Source organism: Serinus canaria, chromosome 24 (assembly GCF_022539315.1).
Source record: "Serinus canaria isolate serCan28SL12 chromosome 24, serCan2020, whole genome shotgun sequence".
Lineage (NCBI taxonomy): Eukaryota > Metazoa > Chordata > Aves > Passeriformes > Fringillidae > Serinus > Serinus canaria.
Genome location: NC_066337.1, coordinates 6533988 through 6550026, shown reverse-complemented (window position 1 = coordinate 6550026; position 16039 = coordinate 6533988). Strand labels below are relative to the sequence as shown.

At 57.1% G+C, this 16039-nt stretch overlaps 1 protein-coding gene across 4 annotated transcripts in view; it reads left to right on the top strand.

Annotated features, from left to right (window-relative positions):
• The first annotated feature begins 204 nt into the window (after positions 1–204).
• Positions 205–16039, top strand: part of CEP164 (centrosomal protein 164) — a 30488-nt gene continuing 14653 nt past the window's right edge. The window contains exons 1-11 of one of the 4 annotated variants that reach the window (XM_050983600.1): positions 205–273; positions 1836–1925; positions 2128–2239; positions 2570–2813; positions 3224–3382; positions 4017–4145; positions 4470–4547; positions 10348–10431; positions 11251–11334; positions 14402–14487; positions 15833–15973. In XM_050983600.1, coding sequence (XP_050839557.1) covers positions 1847–1925; positions 2128–2239; positions 2570–2813; positions 3224–3382; positions 4017–4145; positions 4470–4547; positions 10348–10431; positions 11251–11334; positions 14402–14487; positions 15833–15973 — 1196 coding nt within the window. In that variant the 5' untranslated portion in view covers positions 205–273; positions 1836–1846. The remainder of the gene's footprint in view (positions 274–1835; positions 1926–2127; positions 2240–2569; positions 2814–3223; positions 3383–4016; positions 4146–4469; positions 4548–10347; positions 10432–11250; positions 11335–14401; positions 14488–15832; positions 15974–16039) is intronic. The other 3 variants (XM_050983601.1, XM_050983602.1, XM_050983603.1) reach the window with 3 other exon arrangements.

Below are 16039 nucleotides of genomic sequence, written 5' to 3'. Positions count from 1 at the left end.
GTCCCGCCCCACCGGGACACGCCGGGACACACCGGGACCGACCGGGCCGGGCCGCGGGCCGTACCCACGCGTCGCCATGGCAACCGCAGCCCCCGGCGGCCCCTCCGCGGTGACGTCATGCATCCTGCCTCCCCGACGGCCAATGGGATGGCGCTCATCGCCCGGCTGGCCAATGGCGGGGAGGGGGCGGGCCCTGGAGCAGCGGCCGCGGTGGCTCCCGCGCTCCCGGCAACCGGCGGCACCCGCGGGGCGGCGGACGGGGCCCGCGCCACGGTGAGCGGCGGGCGGGGAGGGGTCCCACAGCGGCAGGGAGCCGGGCCCGGGCCCCGGGAGGGTCCCCTCGGTGAGCGGGGGCTGCGGGGAGCGGCCCCGCGCCGCGCGGTTCCGGCCTCCCGCCACACGCGGGCTCCGGGCTGTGCTTGTGTCTCGTGGGTGCTGTCGTGATACGGGCGAAAATGGCTTTTTTTCCTACTTTTTCAACTACCCTATCAACCATAGCTGTTTGTCCTCCTTGCCAGCCGCGCTTTTTCCATGGCTCCAGGCTGGCGCGTCGGCGGCTGCACAGAGGCTTCGGTTCTGTTTGCACAGAGCTCTAGAACGGTTTTTCGGGTTGGAACAAACCTGAAAATCATCCACTTCCACCCCATGCCATGGGCATGGGCCTTCCAGTATCCCAGCTCACTCCAAGCCCCCCATCCAACCTGGCCTTGAACACTTCCAGGGATGGGGCTGTCGCAGCTTCTCTGGGCACCCTGTGCCAGGGTCTCCCCACCCTCACAGGAAAGAATTCCCTCCCCAGATCTCACCTAGATTCTCCTCTTTCGGTTTAAAGCCTTTCCCCCTTGTCCCCATCTGCTGTAGCTGCCCCTCAAGCACTGAGGTCCCCCCATTTGTGGCAAGGCAGATTCTCCAGGAGAGGAGTGAGCCCATAATTCATCCCCCAGGGCCAACGCCAGGAATGGAGCCGGGGCTGAGATAGTTTTGGGAGAGGAAAATAGGAACAGAAGGCCCTGAGTGAGTTGCCCACACCCAAATGCTCTGACTGGGGACATTTGGGAGGGGGAGTGGTGCGAGCTCCATAGTGCTGGTGTGGTTTGGATCTCCTGAGAATAGCTTCGCCAGGCAAGGCCAGGATTAGTTGCTGCTTCTGAGACTTTACATAAGAGTTATAAATACAGAGTGGGCTGAGGACACGGGGAGGTGGAGAGGGCAGCGCTGGCCGTGTCACAGGTGGTGATCCTGCTCTGGGTGCTGTCACTGCGGGTACCTGGCAGGTACCACAGCACCCTGGGTCTCACGAGGAAAGCAGGGAATGGTTTTTGCACTGAGAATTTGGGGGGTTTAGGCTGAAATGTTTGACCTTGGCATTCAGTTGTGTGTTTGAGCAGCAGTTGTGGTTCCCCAGTGCTCGTGCTGGACTAATGTGGCCACACAGAGGCACAGGTGAGGACGTTTGGGGTGAGCTGGGTGAATCCCAGCTGTGTGAACCATGCTGGGTGGGCTGGAAGGGCCCAGCTGTGGTGTGCTCTGGGAGTTAAATCACGAAGCAATGCTTTGGGAAAGGTGCTTGCTTTCTCCTTCTTCCCTGTCTCATTTCAGCTTATTTTCTCCTGGTTGAGAAGTGCCTGAAGCATTTTTTCTGTAGGAACTGGGAGGCCTGGGGGCTCTGATTATAACTTTGTTCCACTTCAGCTCTGCTCTCCATTTCCACAGCCCATGGAAGAGTGTGTGGAGGCTCTTTGGTTCAGTTTTGCTGTGTGTGCTGTGTGCAGGGGGTGAGGAATTGCCTTTCCTGAGGGCAGTTGTGACTCTGTGCTGGTTCCTCCCCACGCCAGGAGTGGCACCCATGGCAGGAGCCGTGCTCATCGGGGACCAGCTCATTCTGGAAGAAGACTACAATGACTCCTACGTTCCTATGGAACAGGGTGAGCGAGCCTGTCTTCCCAGGGGCTGGGAGAAGGGATTCAGGCATGCAGGTCACTTCCAGTTCACTGCCCCTGTCTCCTGCCTGGCTTCACAGGCACACAGGACTTTGCTGCTGGCTTTGGGCTCAGGATTTCGCAGTGTGCCCACAGCTTTAGCTCTGTGGGGTAGACCAAGCTCACAGGTTGCTCTCTGTTTCCCCAGAAATCCGGGATTTTGCACCAACAATTGGGATTGACCCTGACAAGGAATCCGAGCTGCTGTGGCTGGCCAGGGAGTGCCTGGTGACCCCAATGCCCCCCGAGTGGAAGGCCTGGTGAGAGCTCTGGAGCAGCTGTGCTGGGCATTCCCAGTGACAGGACAAGGAGAATGGCTTCCAGCTGGCAGAGGATTGGGTTTGGTGGGGGATCAGGAGCTCAGCGCTTTTTTGGGGTGGCAGAAGAAGGGGAAGAAGTGTTTGGGAAGCTGGGTATGACATCCTGGGAGAGCTCCTTCCCACACTGGTACATGTGTGGCCTCCTGGACACAGCACACTCCTCTTCCCTGAGCTTCAGGTGCTCACACCATCAGCAGAGGTGCTCTGGCCTGTGCAGCTGTATTTTTAATTTGTGCTCTTTCACCTTTCCCCGCTGTTTTTGTCCTGCAGCCAGGATATCGCGGGGGGTGACATCTATTTCTTCAACTTTGAGAGTGGCCTGTCCACATGGGAGCACCCCTGTGATGAGCACTACAAGCAGCTGGTCATCCGCGAGAGGGAGAAGCTGCTGGCACGGGGCAGCCTGAAGAAGGAAAAGAAGGAGAAAAAAGAGAAGAAGGAAAAGAAGGAAAAGAAGGAGAAGAAAGAGAAGAAGAAGGACAAGAAGGAGAAGCAGCTCCTGAAGCAACTCCCTGTGAGTAGGCTCTGCCTGAGTGCTTTGGGGAGGGCTGGCAGAGGATGACGAGCACACAGAGTGCCTTGTGACCCCAGAGCCAGGTGGCGGGCAGTGAATCAGCTGGGGTGGGAGCACTGGGTGCACAATCACCTTTGATTTTGGCTGTAAGACACTCTGTAGTAAACACCCACCCTTGGTGTGTCTGGGAGGGAGGGGAGTGTTCAGGACCCACTCAGGTGGGCATTTGGAAAGCAAAGTGTGTGAGTGACTCAGACCCTGTTTCCTCCCCTGTCCCGTGGGCTGGGTGGGGAGGCACTGAGCAGGCTTGGTCCCACAGCCCCAGGGGAGCTCCTTGTCCCGTTCCAAGGTCAGGAGTGTGAGCTGCACACCCGTGCTGTCCTGCCAGTGACCTTCCTGTGCTCCTCTAGCCCCCAGGCTCCCAGCTGGCCCCCATCCAGCCTCCCCTGGGCAGCCTCTCTCCTCTCCGTGGGCTCACCCCACCTTCCTCCATCGCCCTCCGCGGGGCCCTGAGCCTGGACCTGGGGAACGTGGTGGACTCCAGCCTCGCCCCCAAGGAAGGAACGCTGGTGAGGCTCCCTCCTCCCTGGGAATGTGCCCTGGAAGCACACTGCAAAGGGTCACAGGTGTGGGGACACTTAAATGGCAGGATCTGTCATCTTCTGTCAGTTTGGAAATACTGTTGTATGTTAAAAATTGTATTTCTTCTATTTCTAGTGCTAAATTAGTGGTGAGCTTTCCTCTGCTGTCTTTGGCAGGTTGAAAGGATTGTTTCAATACCTTTTGAGGAGGAAAGAAAGTGTGTTAAGTTTTAGTAGAATTTGGTGTCCAAATGAAACATGAGAAAAAATGCAGATAATACAATTTGATAAACTAATTTAACTGAAGAATAAAATCAAAAGATCTGTTGTCCTGGTGAGTGTAAGGTTTACAACCATGTGGAATGCTTTGTTTATTCATTACTAGAAAGTGACCTGATGGTCAATAAATCTTGTTCAATGGTAAGAAATTGACCTCTTAAAGGAAACCAAAGGAAAATGTGTGCAAAACATAGATATAAATATCTTCAAAAATAAACAAACACATTAAGTGGTGGGAAACTGACCTCCCTGTCAGGACCCAGCAGCTCAGTGTCTCAGTGGGTCTCTATCTCCCCTCTTCTGTTGTCTGACCTCCCACTTGCCTGGCTCCTGGCCTTCACAGCCTGCAGAGATCCCGAAGCCCACCAGCCACAGCAAGAACCTGCTGGATTTGATCTGTGAAGAGAAAAGTTCCTTGAACGTGGCAGTGCCAGAGAAATGGACAAATGAAGATGAAGAGAGTGAAAATGAGGTATTTGTGTGCCCTGGCTGTAAGCAGAGTGCTGAAGCCTGCTGGTGCTCCCCTGGGAATGGCTGTTCCATTTGCCCCTGGGCTTTCATTTGTGCTCTCTTTTCTTTGTGCTGCTTGGTCCCCAAAAGCATCTGATCCCATTTTCACTGGTAATCCCTGTGAGTGAGCACCTGCCATGGGGTCATTCCAGGATGAACGGGCTGGAGGTGCTCTGCCATGGCTCTGCAATTGAAATTGGGCTCTGCTGCCCAATTTCACTGCCGAGGATCCCTCCTGTGGCATTGCCAGAACTCACTTTTGGCCATTTCTTTTTTTATCCTGCAGAGTTTCCCTGGGACCTCGAGGCTGTTAAAAAACGTGTACCTGGATGTGGAAGCCCTGGCAGGCAGCTTTGACTTTGAGGTGAGACCAGGGTGATGGGATGGGCAGGGGAGGCTGCCCAGGTGGGAGAGGCACTGCCAGGGCATGAGGGTGCAGGAATAGTGCCAGAGGGATGAGTTTCCTCTGAGAGGAACAACCTGGAGCAGAGTGATGGAGAGGAAGGCTCAGCAGCAGGGCTGGGGGCTGGGGGAAGTCAGGTGTGACCCACAGGGGACAGTGGGGTGGGCACTGAAGGGAAATTTGTGCTTGGAGTGGTTTGGTTTGGTACCTGGGATTGAGGAGACATCTTTGCCCAGGCTGGAGCTCTGCTTCATCCTCAGACAGGGAAAATAAAGGCAGGTAGGTGGAGCAGGCAAGGGGGAAATCTGCTTGTCCAGGGAGCAGCAGGAAAAGGCTCTGGGGTCAGAGGTGCTGCTGCACTTGGTGTGGAGGAAGGCTCAGTGAGGAAGAGGCACTTCCATTCTGCTCCCTGTTTGTCAGGGCTGTGGAGGAAGGCTCAGTGAGGAAGAGGCACTTCCATTCTGCTCTCTGTTTGTCAGGGCTGTGGAGGAAGGCTCAGTGAGGAAGAGGCACTTCATTCTTCTCTCTGTTAGGGCTGTGGAGGAAGGCTCAGTGAGGAAGAGGCACTTCCATTCTGCTCTCTGTTTGTCAGGGCTGTGGAGGAAGGCTCAGTGAGGAAGAGGCACTTCCATTCTGCTCTCTGTTTGTCAGGGCTGTGGAGGAAGGCTCAGTGAGGAAGAGGCACTTCCATTCTGCTCCCTGTTTGTCAGGGCTGTGGAGGAAGGCTCAGTGAGGAAGAGGCACTTCCATTCTGCTCCCTGTTTGTCAGGGCTGTGGAGGAAGGCTCAGTGAGGAAGAGGCACTTCCATTCTGCTCCCTGTTTGTCAGGGCTGTGGAGGAAGGCTCCTTGGCAGCTGCAGTGCTGGCCCTGGGCAGGGGAGAGGGAGTGTCCTGTGGGAATGCTCTGCTGCTGTCACTGGGTTCCACAGGAGCTCTCCCGGGGGCTGCACGTGGTCCCTTTTCTGTGCCCACACAAAACCTGTTCTCCTTTCTTGCCAGCCTGAGGATAAATCCCGTGGCTGAGGCTCAGAGCATGCAGCGCAGCCAAGGCCTTGTGCAGGGGCTGTGCTTTCCCTGCGCTTCCTTAGCTGGGATCAGGCTTAGGATGACAAGGGCACAATGGGAAGTGCGTTGTAAGCAGCTCTGCTGATTTGGCCCGACTGTTTGTGCTGACATTAATCCTTTCTCGCCGCTTTGAAAATCCTGTTCCAGTATCTGAAAGGCAAATTAATTTCTTTTAAAGTGTTTTAGAGTATTTTCCTTATCCTTTTCACAGCACAGGAAAATTAAGCTGTAAAGTACTTTGCTGGAGAACCTATTCAGGGTGCTGGGCAGGATCTGCAAAGGCTTATGCTAAAGTGGATGTGACAAAGGGAGCCCTGACTCTCTCATCTCCAGACAACAGCAGCCTGTGGGGGCCCAGTTCCTCGCTGAAATGTTAATGTCTGCAGGAACAAAGAGCTGTCTTGGCATTTCAGTGCCGAGGGGATGGGGCTTTGGGAATCTATTATGGAAAGGCAATTGCTGCCCAACAGCCAGGCTGTTAACCCAGATGGGCGATAGCCTAGTCCTGATAAGACAGCAGTGCCCGACTGGAAGATAGAATTCCTCTGCAGTTCCATGAGATGGCAGTAGAAAAGCATTCCTAGGAGGAGCCTCAGCTGCTCCCGAGCCTCTCTCCTGCTCCCTTGCAAAGCAGCAGGAAAGGATTTGTGTAGCAAGTCCTAAGGGGGAAATCGAAGCAGTAGTGGGTGAATTAATACAAAAACTGCCTTCATGTTGCCAGGGGTCGGGGTTGGATGGCTGTGTTGGAAGGAAATAGGAGGTTTTAGTGACTTGCTGAGCCAGGGTGTTGGGTGGAGCAGAGGCAGCATCAGGCACGGCTCACAGGGAGCTCAGAGCAGGAGCAGTGAGTTCATGGAGCTGGCCAGCAGGAAAAGCAGCAGTGAAACATCCAGCAGCTCGATGTTTGGGAATCTGGGCCTGTGAGCTCCCTTTCTGCTCTGGGGCTGCGTGGGGTGGGTGGTGACCTGTCCTGGGTGGGCGAGTCCTCCGGCTTGGGAAGGTGGGGTGGGGAATCCTGCAAGTGGCTGTGTCCCCCCAACTAGGAGAACAGCAAGGAGGAGCAGGAGGAGCGTGGCAGCCCATCAGCTGGTGCTGCTGGTGCTGCTCCCCAGCCCCATGGGAGCCCTGAGGAAGAAGCTGCCAGCCTGGGAGAGGTGACAGTGGCTCCCTGGCATCCCTGGCCTGCTTGCAGGGTGCCAGGCTTTGCATGCAGTAGGCAGCTCCTGGTGTTGTGGTGTGTGTCTGCAGCTGCTTGGCTTGTTTCTGTTGCTGGTTAAAGTTCAGTGCTGCTCACTGGAAGCAGTGATTGGATGGGCAGGGATTTCCCAGCAGTTAGTGCCACTCAGGGTGGGGAGAATGTTACAGCTTGTGAAAAGAACACCCAAAGCCAGTTATAACCCAACTGACTTGTCCAGCTCTGAACTCCAGAGAAAATCTCTAGTCTGTTATTGCAGGAGGAAAAACCTCCCTCCTCTTCCTCCTCCTCCTCCTGTGGGTCTGACTGGCACGGTCCCTCTTCTGCAGAGTTACATTTGTGATCATCAAGGTGTGAGGCTAACAGAAGGTTTGCCTGTTATTGCCATTGAAACAGGATTCTGCCAGCCAGAGAGATTATTCTGGGATATTTCAGTAGCTCAGGTGAACCTGCCTGGAGAGAAGTCCTTTTGTGTGCACAGCATTGCAGGTGTGCTGATACCTTTTGGTGTGTGTGTGATCCTGTGTTCAGCCTCAGAGCCCTGCTTGGCCTCGTTTGGGATGTTGTGGACACTGCCAGGTCTCCTGGTGGGATGTCCTCAGGAGAACTCTGAAGCAAGTTGTGCAAAGGGAGCAGAACTTTCCAGCCTCCCTAATCCCCATAAAAGGGGAAGCACAAGGGTGGCTAAAGAACTTCCCTGTGCCCACCTTTCCCTGGGTCCTGCTGTCCCCAGGGAGCCTCGTGTGGCTGGTTGGTGACTCTGGGACTCTGCTGGACAGGGGCTGGGAGATCTCAGTTCCAGGGGATTGCAGCTGAGACCCAGAGCTAAAGGGTTTTTGGGAAGTGCCTGGAGCTGGACTCCTCTGCCCTCTCCACCCTGCTGGATGCTCTCCCAGCCCCTGGGAGGTGTGGCAGAGCAGTGACACGCTCGGGACGTTCTCTAGGAGTGCTGCAGCCTGGCCTGGGAGCTGAGAGCATTCCAGAGGCACTCTGATAAAAATACACCGCTAAAATATGCGCTCAGTGTACAGAACACGGCGTGCACAGGATGCAGGAGTGTTTGACAAGACACCGTGGCATTAATAAAACAGTGAGGAAGTGGGGCGTGCCAGCAGCTCTGTTTGCATGCTGATGAGGGAGCCTTCTCCTGGCCATTCCCCTCTCCTTGGGCAGTGCTGTGGCCTCCCCGCTGCTGGGAGAGGCAGATGAACCTTTGGGTGACTAAGCTTTAATTTGGGGCTGTTCTTCCCCCATCTCTCAGCCTCCTGTGTTAGTCACAAGCTCTTGCTGAGCTCTGAGTGGTGCCGTCAGTCAGTGCCCACCCTCCAGTCTGTCCCACTGGAAGGTGGGATGGAGATCCTGCCTCCTCTCCTCTGCTTGAAATGTCAGGCACAAGTGAAATGTCCTGTCGTGGTCTCTTACAAATTTCCATCTCTCACCGGACAGATCCAATGTGGGAGCATAAAAGGGCCTGCAGTGGGGCACGTGGGTGCTCACAGGGGCTTGCACAGCCACTCTTATCCACTGACACCCTGTGATAAAAAAGCAACAGATCAAAAAAAGTCAGAGCCTGAGAAATGAATGAGATGATGGCAGTGGAGTCCCTTGCCTTGGAACGGGACTGTGTCAAAAGAAGTCAAACAGGTCTTGAAGTCACCCAAAGATTTGTGATTGTGCTGCTTGCTGTAGGAGAGCCTGTGCTGTTCCTGACTCCTGCCTCCCCCAGAGAGAATATTGGCTCTATAATTGTGTTTGACTTGCTGCCTAGAAGGAATCCTTAAAATCGAGGTACCCTGAAGAAGTGGCAGAGTCTTCCCTGGATTCTGGAGCCGCGTGCCCTCCGTCTCCAGCTCAGCTCCTCTCTGTGGAGGCTGGCAGCAGCCTGTCTGCCCAGGGCGAGCAGCAGGAGCCTGCTGGTGATGAGGCAGTGCACAAAGAAGATGCTGAGGTGGAAGGAGACGCCTCTGCAGCTGAGGAGCTGCCTCTGTCTGAGGGGGAAAGGAGCACAGCAGGGCTGGACGTGCCCAGCTGTGCCGGGCAGCCCCGAGCCGCCCCTCTGGCTGTGGAAGGGACAGATCAGCCAGCCAGCCTGGCTGCCACTGCTGACACCCTGTCCTGTGCAGAAAAGGTGCTGCAGGAAGAGAGGGAAGAAGCAGCAGCAGATTCAGTATCAGAGGACAGGCTGGATGATGGCAAAGTAAGAGTCCTGCCTGTGTGGTTTTGGTGTTGGCTGCTCCCATCGTCTCGTCAGGCCCTGACTCAGGAAAGCTCTTGGAGCACCATCTGCTTTTCTGAGAAGCCAGCCCAAATGCTTTCCTGGTCAGCAGGGCAGTCATTCCTGGGAGGGCACGGGTGCTCTGAATTCCCAGCTGGGCACCTTCAGGGCTGAGCTGGGCAGTCATTTCCCCCTGCACACATGAGTGCTGCCCAGAGCCAGCCACAGGCAGAGCCCTGGACTGCGCCGTGTTCTGAGTCTGGAGGAGGAGCAGTCCCAGCTCCCAGGGCCTGTGCTGGGCAGGCAGGGCTGATCCTGCAGCTCACACTGAGCCCAGCTGCCCGTGCTGCTTTGTTTCTCTCCTTCTGTTGTTTCTCTCAGCTTGCTCAGAGCTGCCTGGCGCCGCGCTCGCGGCTCTGCGCGAGGTGTGAGCTGGGAGCGGGGCAGGACGGGGCCCAGGGCTAGTCCTGGAGCTGGGAGCACAGAACCTGCTGGTCCCAGTCTGGGGGGAGAGCTGCCCACGCTGCAGGGGCTGGGGCTGGGGCTGGGGCCGTGTCCCACGCTGCCTGCCCCGCAGCTGGGCTGCCAGACACGCTCTGCCTGCTCGTGTTCACGCTCCAGGGCAGGATCCCAGCCAGAATTCGGGATCTGATGGACGATCTCTCTCCAATCTGGCTGCCTTCCTGCTGATTCTGATCATTTCTCAAGTTCACCGATGTGTAATGTCTGTAAGAAATGATGAACTACAAACCCGAGCCTGGAAAGCGCGCTGTGCCCTGAAGAGCTGAGGGTGCTGCTTTCCCAAACTCATCTGTGAGCTCCCTGCTCCTGAGCTGCTCTGCCGAGGTCAGCAGGGCCACAGGGTGCTCCCATCGAGCAGTTCCCTGCAGCTGCAAATGGCTGGGAATGCAGGAGCCCTCGCTGCACTTAGGCACAGCAAAGTGGGATTTTAAAGTGCTTTTATGGCTCCAGTGCTGTGTGGTGGGGTGGGAGCTCTGAGAGCTGCAGAGATCCTTGCAGATGGAGAGGAAGCAAGTGCCTTTTATCAGGGATGTTCAAAGAGCACCTCTTTGCCCTCCCCAGCCCCACCTCCTGCCCTTCTGGTGCTTTGTGCTTGTCCTGTGGGTCGCACACATCCTTGGTGCCTTCCCCATGATGTCCAGTCACCTTTTCTTCCCTGGGACAGGCCAGGTTTGTGTTGGCAGCAGCAGCTGCCGTGCTGGCAGTGCCCAGGTGAAGCTGCAGGGCTGGGACCTGTGCAGGCTGTGATGGCTTTTTCCTCTCAGCTTTCAAAGGCATCCGGGGTCAGTGGTTGTGAGCAGGACCTGCCAGTCTCCAAGAGCTCCGACCATGAGGTGCCTCAGCCTGTGGTGAGTCACCAAAACCTCCTTTTTCTCCTTTTTCCCTGGGGGTGGGCTTCCCCTGGCACGGTGCAGTGCCCACCTCTGCAGTGCCCCCCTGCCCCTCGCAGGCTGGGGCTGGGGGTGAGGGGGTATCCCTGCCAAAGTAGGTCACACAGAGCTGGGAGCCTGCTTGGGTAACTGCAGAAAGGAAAATAACAGGCAGTGTAAGGACTGTGCTTTGGGGGCTCAGCAGCTTTGCTGGGGGGGTGTGCCTGGCTGGAGACCCCACTCTGGAGGGTCCCTGCAAGAGAGCAGCCCTGGGCTGGGGGGAGATGCCCATCAGCATCTCTTCACCTCCACAGGAAGCTGCCACTGCCATCTGCCAGTGGGAGCAGAGGCCAGCAAATGGCAGAGAATGTCATTGTTTCCTGTGGCACCAGCCTGTGCTGGCCAGGGGCTCTGCCTGGTGTGTGCAGGGCCCCAGGGCTGCAGGGGGGATTGTCCCAAAGGGGCAGCACCTTGTGGGGCTGGCTGTGAGCACAGAGATCATCCCTGGGAATGTGCAGCAGTGGCACAAAGGGGAGCAGGAGGGGCTGGGAAGATGTGCCCCCTTTGGGTGTTCCTTGTGCCACCCACTCCTGCTGAGGTTGGTGGCATGGGGGGGGTGCACTGGGGGTGACAGTGCCCTCCCTGTGTGACACTGGTGTCCCTTGGTCCCACAGGGAGGGTCAATGCTGCTGAGCTGCTGTCAGTGGGGCGGGAGAGGGCTCTGAGCTGTGCTGGGATATTGGTGTCAGGATCTCTGGTGGCTCATCAGAGACTGATCCTTTCTGCTCTCTCCTTTAGGGCTGGGACTCCAAGAGCCAGCTCTCCCAGGAGGCTCTGGGTGTGGGGACTGTGTCTCCTGATCTGGACAGCCCCAGGTGCAAGGTCAGAGCTGTGTGGGGGCTCAGGGGGGCTCTGGGACGGGCAGGGGAGCCCTGAGGTGTGATGCTGTCAGTGAAGGCCCTGCAGAGCTGAGCAGGGCTTGGTGTGGGCAGTGCCAGGGTCCCAGCAGCACCAGCAGGGCATTGTTTCTTCTGCAGGGAGGAGGTGCAGGTGGCTACACAAGGACACAAGCCCTGAGCAGAGGTGGCTGGAGGGGTGTGCACAGGCAGGCTGCCCTGGGTGCTGTCCCTGCCCCAGCAGGAGAGCCAGTAAATAAATGGCTTTCCTGGGGAATGGAGGGAGCAGAGTCTGCTCTCCTTTCTTCTTTTGTGAGTGCATTTGTCCTTTTCTTTCTCCTAAGCAGATGGGAAGGATTTGTGTGGCAGAACACGATAGAATCAATGGGAAGAAAAGGAGGTTAACTCCCTCTGACAGATTTTGGTAGAGGGAAGCTTATTTTTAAGCATTTGGTTGCCTTGCCTGCTGTAATGCAGGGGGGAAAGGGGCTCCTTTCAGCGAGTCTGTGGCACATGGAGTGTGCGTGGTGGGCACATGTCTGTGTCAGCCTGGCACCCAGCACTGGCCAGGCGGCTCTGCCTGGAGATTGCTGTGATCTCTGCTTCATCCTTGTCTTCTCAGCATGGCTCTGAGTTGGTTTGCTCAGCCCCACGTTCCTCTGGAGCCCTCCCGCCCCGTCTCTGTGGCTGGAGGCAGGGTCCAGGATGCAGCTGGGGTTACTCAGCCTTGCCCTGATTGTGAGCACATCAGCTGCTCTGCAGGAGAGCCCCTGAGTGGCAAAGTCCCCACCTGTCCAGCAGGGAGGAGCAATCCTGTCTGCCAGGTTGTGTCTGGAGAATACACCTGTCCTCTTGTGCCTAATAATGAGCATAATCAGATGTGAAGGGAAAACAAAACATATGCCTGCTGTGCTGGCCCTCTCCTCCCTGCAGCAGGCACTGTGCATGCAAATGCTGCTTGGAGCAGCCACGTCGGGTTTGTCACAGCCCTGTTTGGGGAGAGCTGGGTGTGAAATGGTGCTCCCTGCAGAACTGCAGCTGCTCTTTTGTGTCTGTGCTCGGAGGCTGGGCTGGAGGAATGTGCCTGCTTCCATGCGAGGGGCTTGCCTTGCTTTGAATTCATTGGCAAAATAGTCTCTTGTTCAAAAAAAAAAAAAAAAATAAAAGGCACCTCTGGCAGCTCTGTGAGCACAGAATTGGAGGGGGTTTGTTGGTGTGTTTGGCAGGAGCTGTGGTGGCTGCAGAGGCTCGGTGGGATGTGTCCTGCTGCACCTGGGAGAGGGGAGGCTGCTCCTTCCCCTTTTCCCCCCCTTCCCCCCCCCTTTTCCCCCCTTTTTTTCCCCCTTTTCCCCCTTGGAGGTTCAAGTTGCAGAACTGTGGAACCATGGAATGTCCTGAGCTGGAAGGAACCCACAAACACCATCATAGTTGAGCTCCTGGCCCCACAGGGACACCCCAAAACCCCAGAGTGCTCTGGCAGCCTGGGGGCTGTGACCATTCCCTGGGGAGCCTGGGCAGTGCCAGGCCCTCAGGAAGAAGCCAGGCTGTGCCAGGTGCTCCGTGCTGGCACCTCACAGCAGGATCTGAGCTGATGTGAGATGGTCCCTCGGGCTCTGGGCTGTGCACAGGGAGGAGGTGGCCCAGGATCTGTCAGCCCTGTGTTCACACAGCTGGTTCTGGGTCTTGAGCATGTGAAGTGTCCTCCGGGGATGCAGTGGGCACAGAACTGAGCTGCTGGGGCTGCTGGGGCTGCTGGCATGCTGGGCCAGCAGGAGGGGCAAGGCTCTGAGAGTTCCACAGGCTGGGCCTAAAATCTGCCCTCGTTCCCTGCAGATGGGGGCTGTCCTCACCTTCCCAACGTGTCCAGAGGCTCCTGCAGCCTGTGATTCCTCGGGAGGGACTGCCCTGCTGGGCAGAGGGGCAGCAGGAGCCCCAGGGCTCAGAGGGCTCTCTGTGAGCAGGAGCCCTGTGCAGGGGCTCAGAGAGCTCCCTGAGAGCAGTTCCCCTCTCTCCAGGAGGATTCCTGCCCCATTTTTCTGGCTCCTTCCCATTGCAGGCTGCTCTGACAGAGCCCATTTGGAGTGAGGAAACGTTTGCTGAGCTCCTCGGTTCTGGGGAATTGCAGCCATCAGTTTCAGGGGCAGGAGGGGCCAGGCTGATGTGATGGGAGCTGACAGCACTTGCAGGGAATCCTTCTGCCGTTTGCTCTGCTGAACATTTGCATTAATTACTGCGGCGTTAATTCCGCCTTGTCCTGGCCCTGCTCCACGCACAGCCTGCGTGCCCCACACCTGCTGGGGTCCCCAAAAACCTGTGAATGGGCCCTCCCTGCTTCCCGTGGGGCTGACAGGTGAGGAGGGAAGTCCTTGCCCTCCTCAGGTGTCCCTGCTGCAGGGACAGAGGGATCTGGGAGCTGGCAGGAGGGGAAAGAGCAGCTGATTATTTCACATTCCAATATTTTCCATTCATATTTCTAGTGTTTACCATGCCATAAATGAGCCAACTGAATGCTCACTGTGCTGCCAGGGGGGCTGGGTTGCTGATGTACCCTGGAGTCAGAAGTCCCTGGACTGGTGACTCTGTGCAGCCCATCACACCCTGCCCCAGAGCCCAAATGGGAGGTAGGACTGAGTCCTGGTGTGGTTTTTGGTCCCAGACAATGCAGCCTTTGCTTCATTGCCACAGCACTTGGTGTGTGTGACATTTCTCTTCTGGGGGATTTCTCTCCTGTGCTTTCCAGGGAGTTCAGGATTGTAAAATGACCTCCAGGAAAGAAAAGCCAAACCCGTGTCCCAAGTTCTTAGTGCTGGCAGGGAACTAATCTTTTATCCTGAGAAAGCTCCCAGGCCTCCCCTGGTGCTTCTGGAAAGATTCCTGGCATGGTTGGAGACCCTTGGATACCCTCAGGAGAGGAGCCTGGCACATCCAGCCTTCTGGAACAGCCTGTGGGTGCCACGTGGCCCAGCTGATTCTGTGGACCTTCAGCAGAACTCCCCTGAGGTCTTTGATGCTGAGGGAGCCACAAACTCCTCCCTGTTTGCTTTTCCCTGCAGGCCCAGGAACTGGGAGAAGAGGACAAAGACCAGAGCAAAGCCAGTGTAGAGGAAGAGCAAAGGAAAGGAGCAGAAGCTGCTGAGAGGTATGGTACAAACAGAGGCACAAGGGAGGCGAGGGCAGCTCCAGCTCCTGCTGCCCTCCCTGCCTTGCCCTGCCTGCTGTGCCCTGGGCAGCTCCCCCTGTGCTGCAGCCTCTCTCAGGGGCTCCCTCTGCTTCTGCTGCCTCCTTCTCCCTGTCCCAGCAGCTTCAGCTTCTGGCTGGCTGGGGAGTGGAAGTGCCAGCCTGTCCTGTCCCTGGGGCTGCCCCAGCTGGGCTCTGCCAGCAGGGTCTGGGCTGGTAACGCCCTGTGCTGGGCCCTGGGCTGTTACCAGGGCAGATGTGACCTCTGGGCACTCCCTGATGGCACCTCCCTGGTCCTGCTGGGCTGAGCCTGTGGCTGAAGGCTCTCAGGTGTCTGTTCCTGATGCCAGGAGAGCCCAGCTGTGATGGGAACAGTTCTCTTCCTTCCACAGAGGTGGCCTTGAGCAGGTGTGAGCTGTTCTGTGTCCTGGCTCATGGGCAGATCATTTTCCCAGGAGGAATGCTGCCTTCCAGGGCCCACGAGGACTGGGCTGTCTGGGGGAGCTGTTTTCAGCCTCCTTGAGGGGATTTGTGTGGAGCAGTTGGAATGCTGCTCTGAGCAGTGAGCTCTGTGCTCCCTCCAGCTCCTCCTGCTTGGAGAGCCCAGCCTGGCATTTCCAGATGAGTGGTGTCAAAGCTCTTGGCCTCCAGCAGAGTCACACCTTCTCCAGGGCACAGGGAACCAAGGAGCTGCTGCCTGTGCCAGGAAACCCTGCAGTCCATCCTAATGACTGCTCTGTGGGATTTGCAGCCTTGTTCTTGGAGGAGCTGTTGGGGGGAGGGTCTCCAAAAACGTGTTCTGCCCGCAGGAATTGTCTCCTTATCACTTGTTCCTGCTTCCCAGTGAGCACCTCTCTCTCTCTCTCTCTGCCTGTGGAGCTGCTGGTGCTTGCCCTGTCTCTCCTCTTGTGCCTCTGAGCTGCAGCAGGACTGCAGACACAAGCATGCCTGCCAACACTCCCACCTGTGATGGGGACAGCAGCGTGAGTATGGCTGGCAGGGCTGGCACACCTTGGGGGTGTTCTCCAAGGGCCTGGAAAGAGTGGGATAACCCAGGGAAGGGGTCCAGCACTCTGAGCTGGTGCCCATGATAGCCTCAGCTGCCCAAAATGCCCAAAATGAGGAGCTGGGAATGGCGTGGAGCTTCCCTGCAGCGCTGGCAGCCCCGTGTTGGCCAGGCAGGTCCTGTTGGCAGGCATGGCTTGGTGCCCACCTGTGTCACCTGCACATCCTTGTCCACCTGCAGCAGCCCCTTGACTCTGCCCTGAGCTCACCTGATCTTCTGTCCCCTCTTTTGTGCTGCCAAGTGAGAGGGATCCCAGTGCTGCTGAGACACCCCTGGGTCGCTGGGGGGTAGAAAATCCCCGTGGGGAGGAGGCTGTGCAGCAGCAGGAGGGAGCCCTGGACAGCCTGGTGGATCCTGAGGAGCTTCCTGCCCCACAGAACGTGTAAGGGCTTGGTGTCAGTGCCTGCTGTGTGGCTGTGGCACCTCCTGTCCCCCTGTGCCCCCGGGC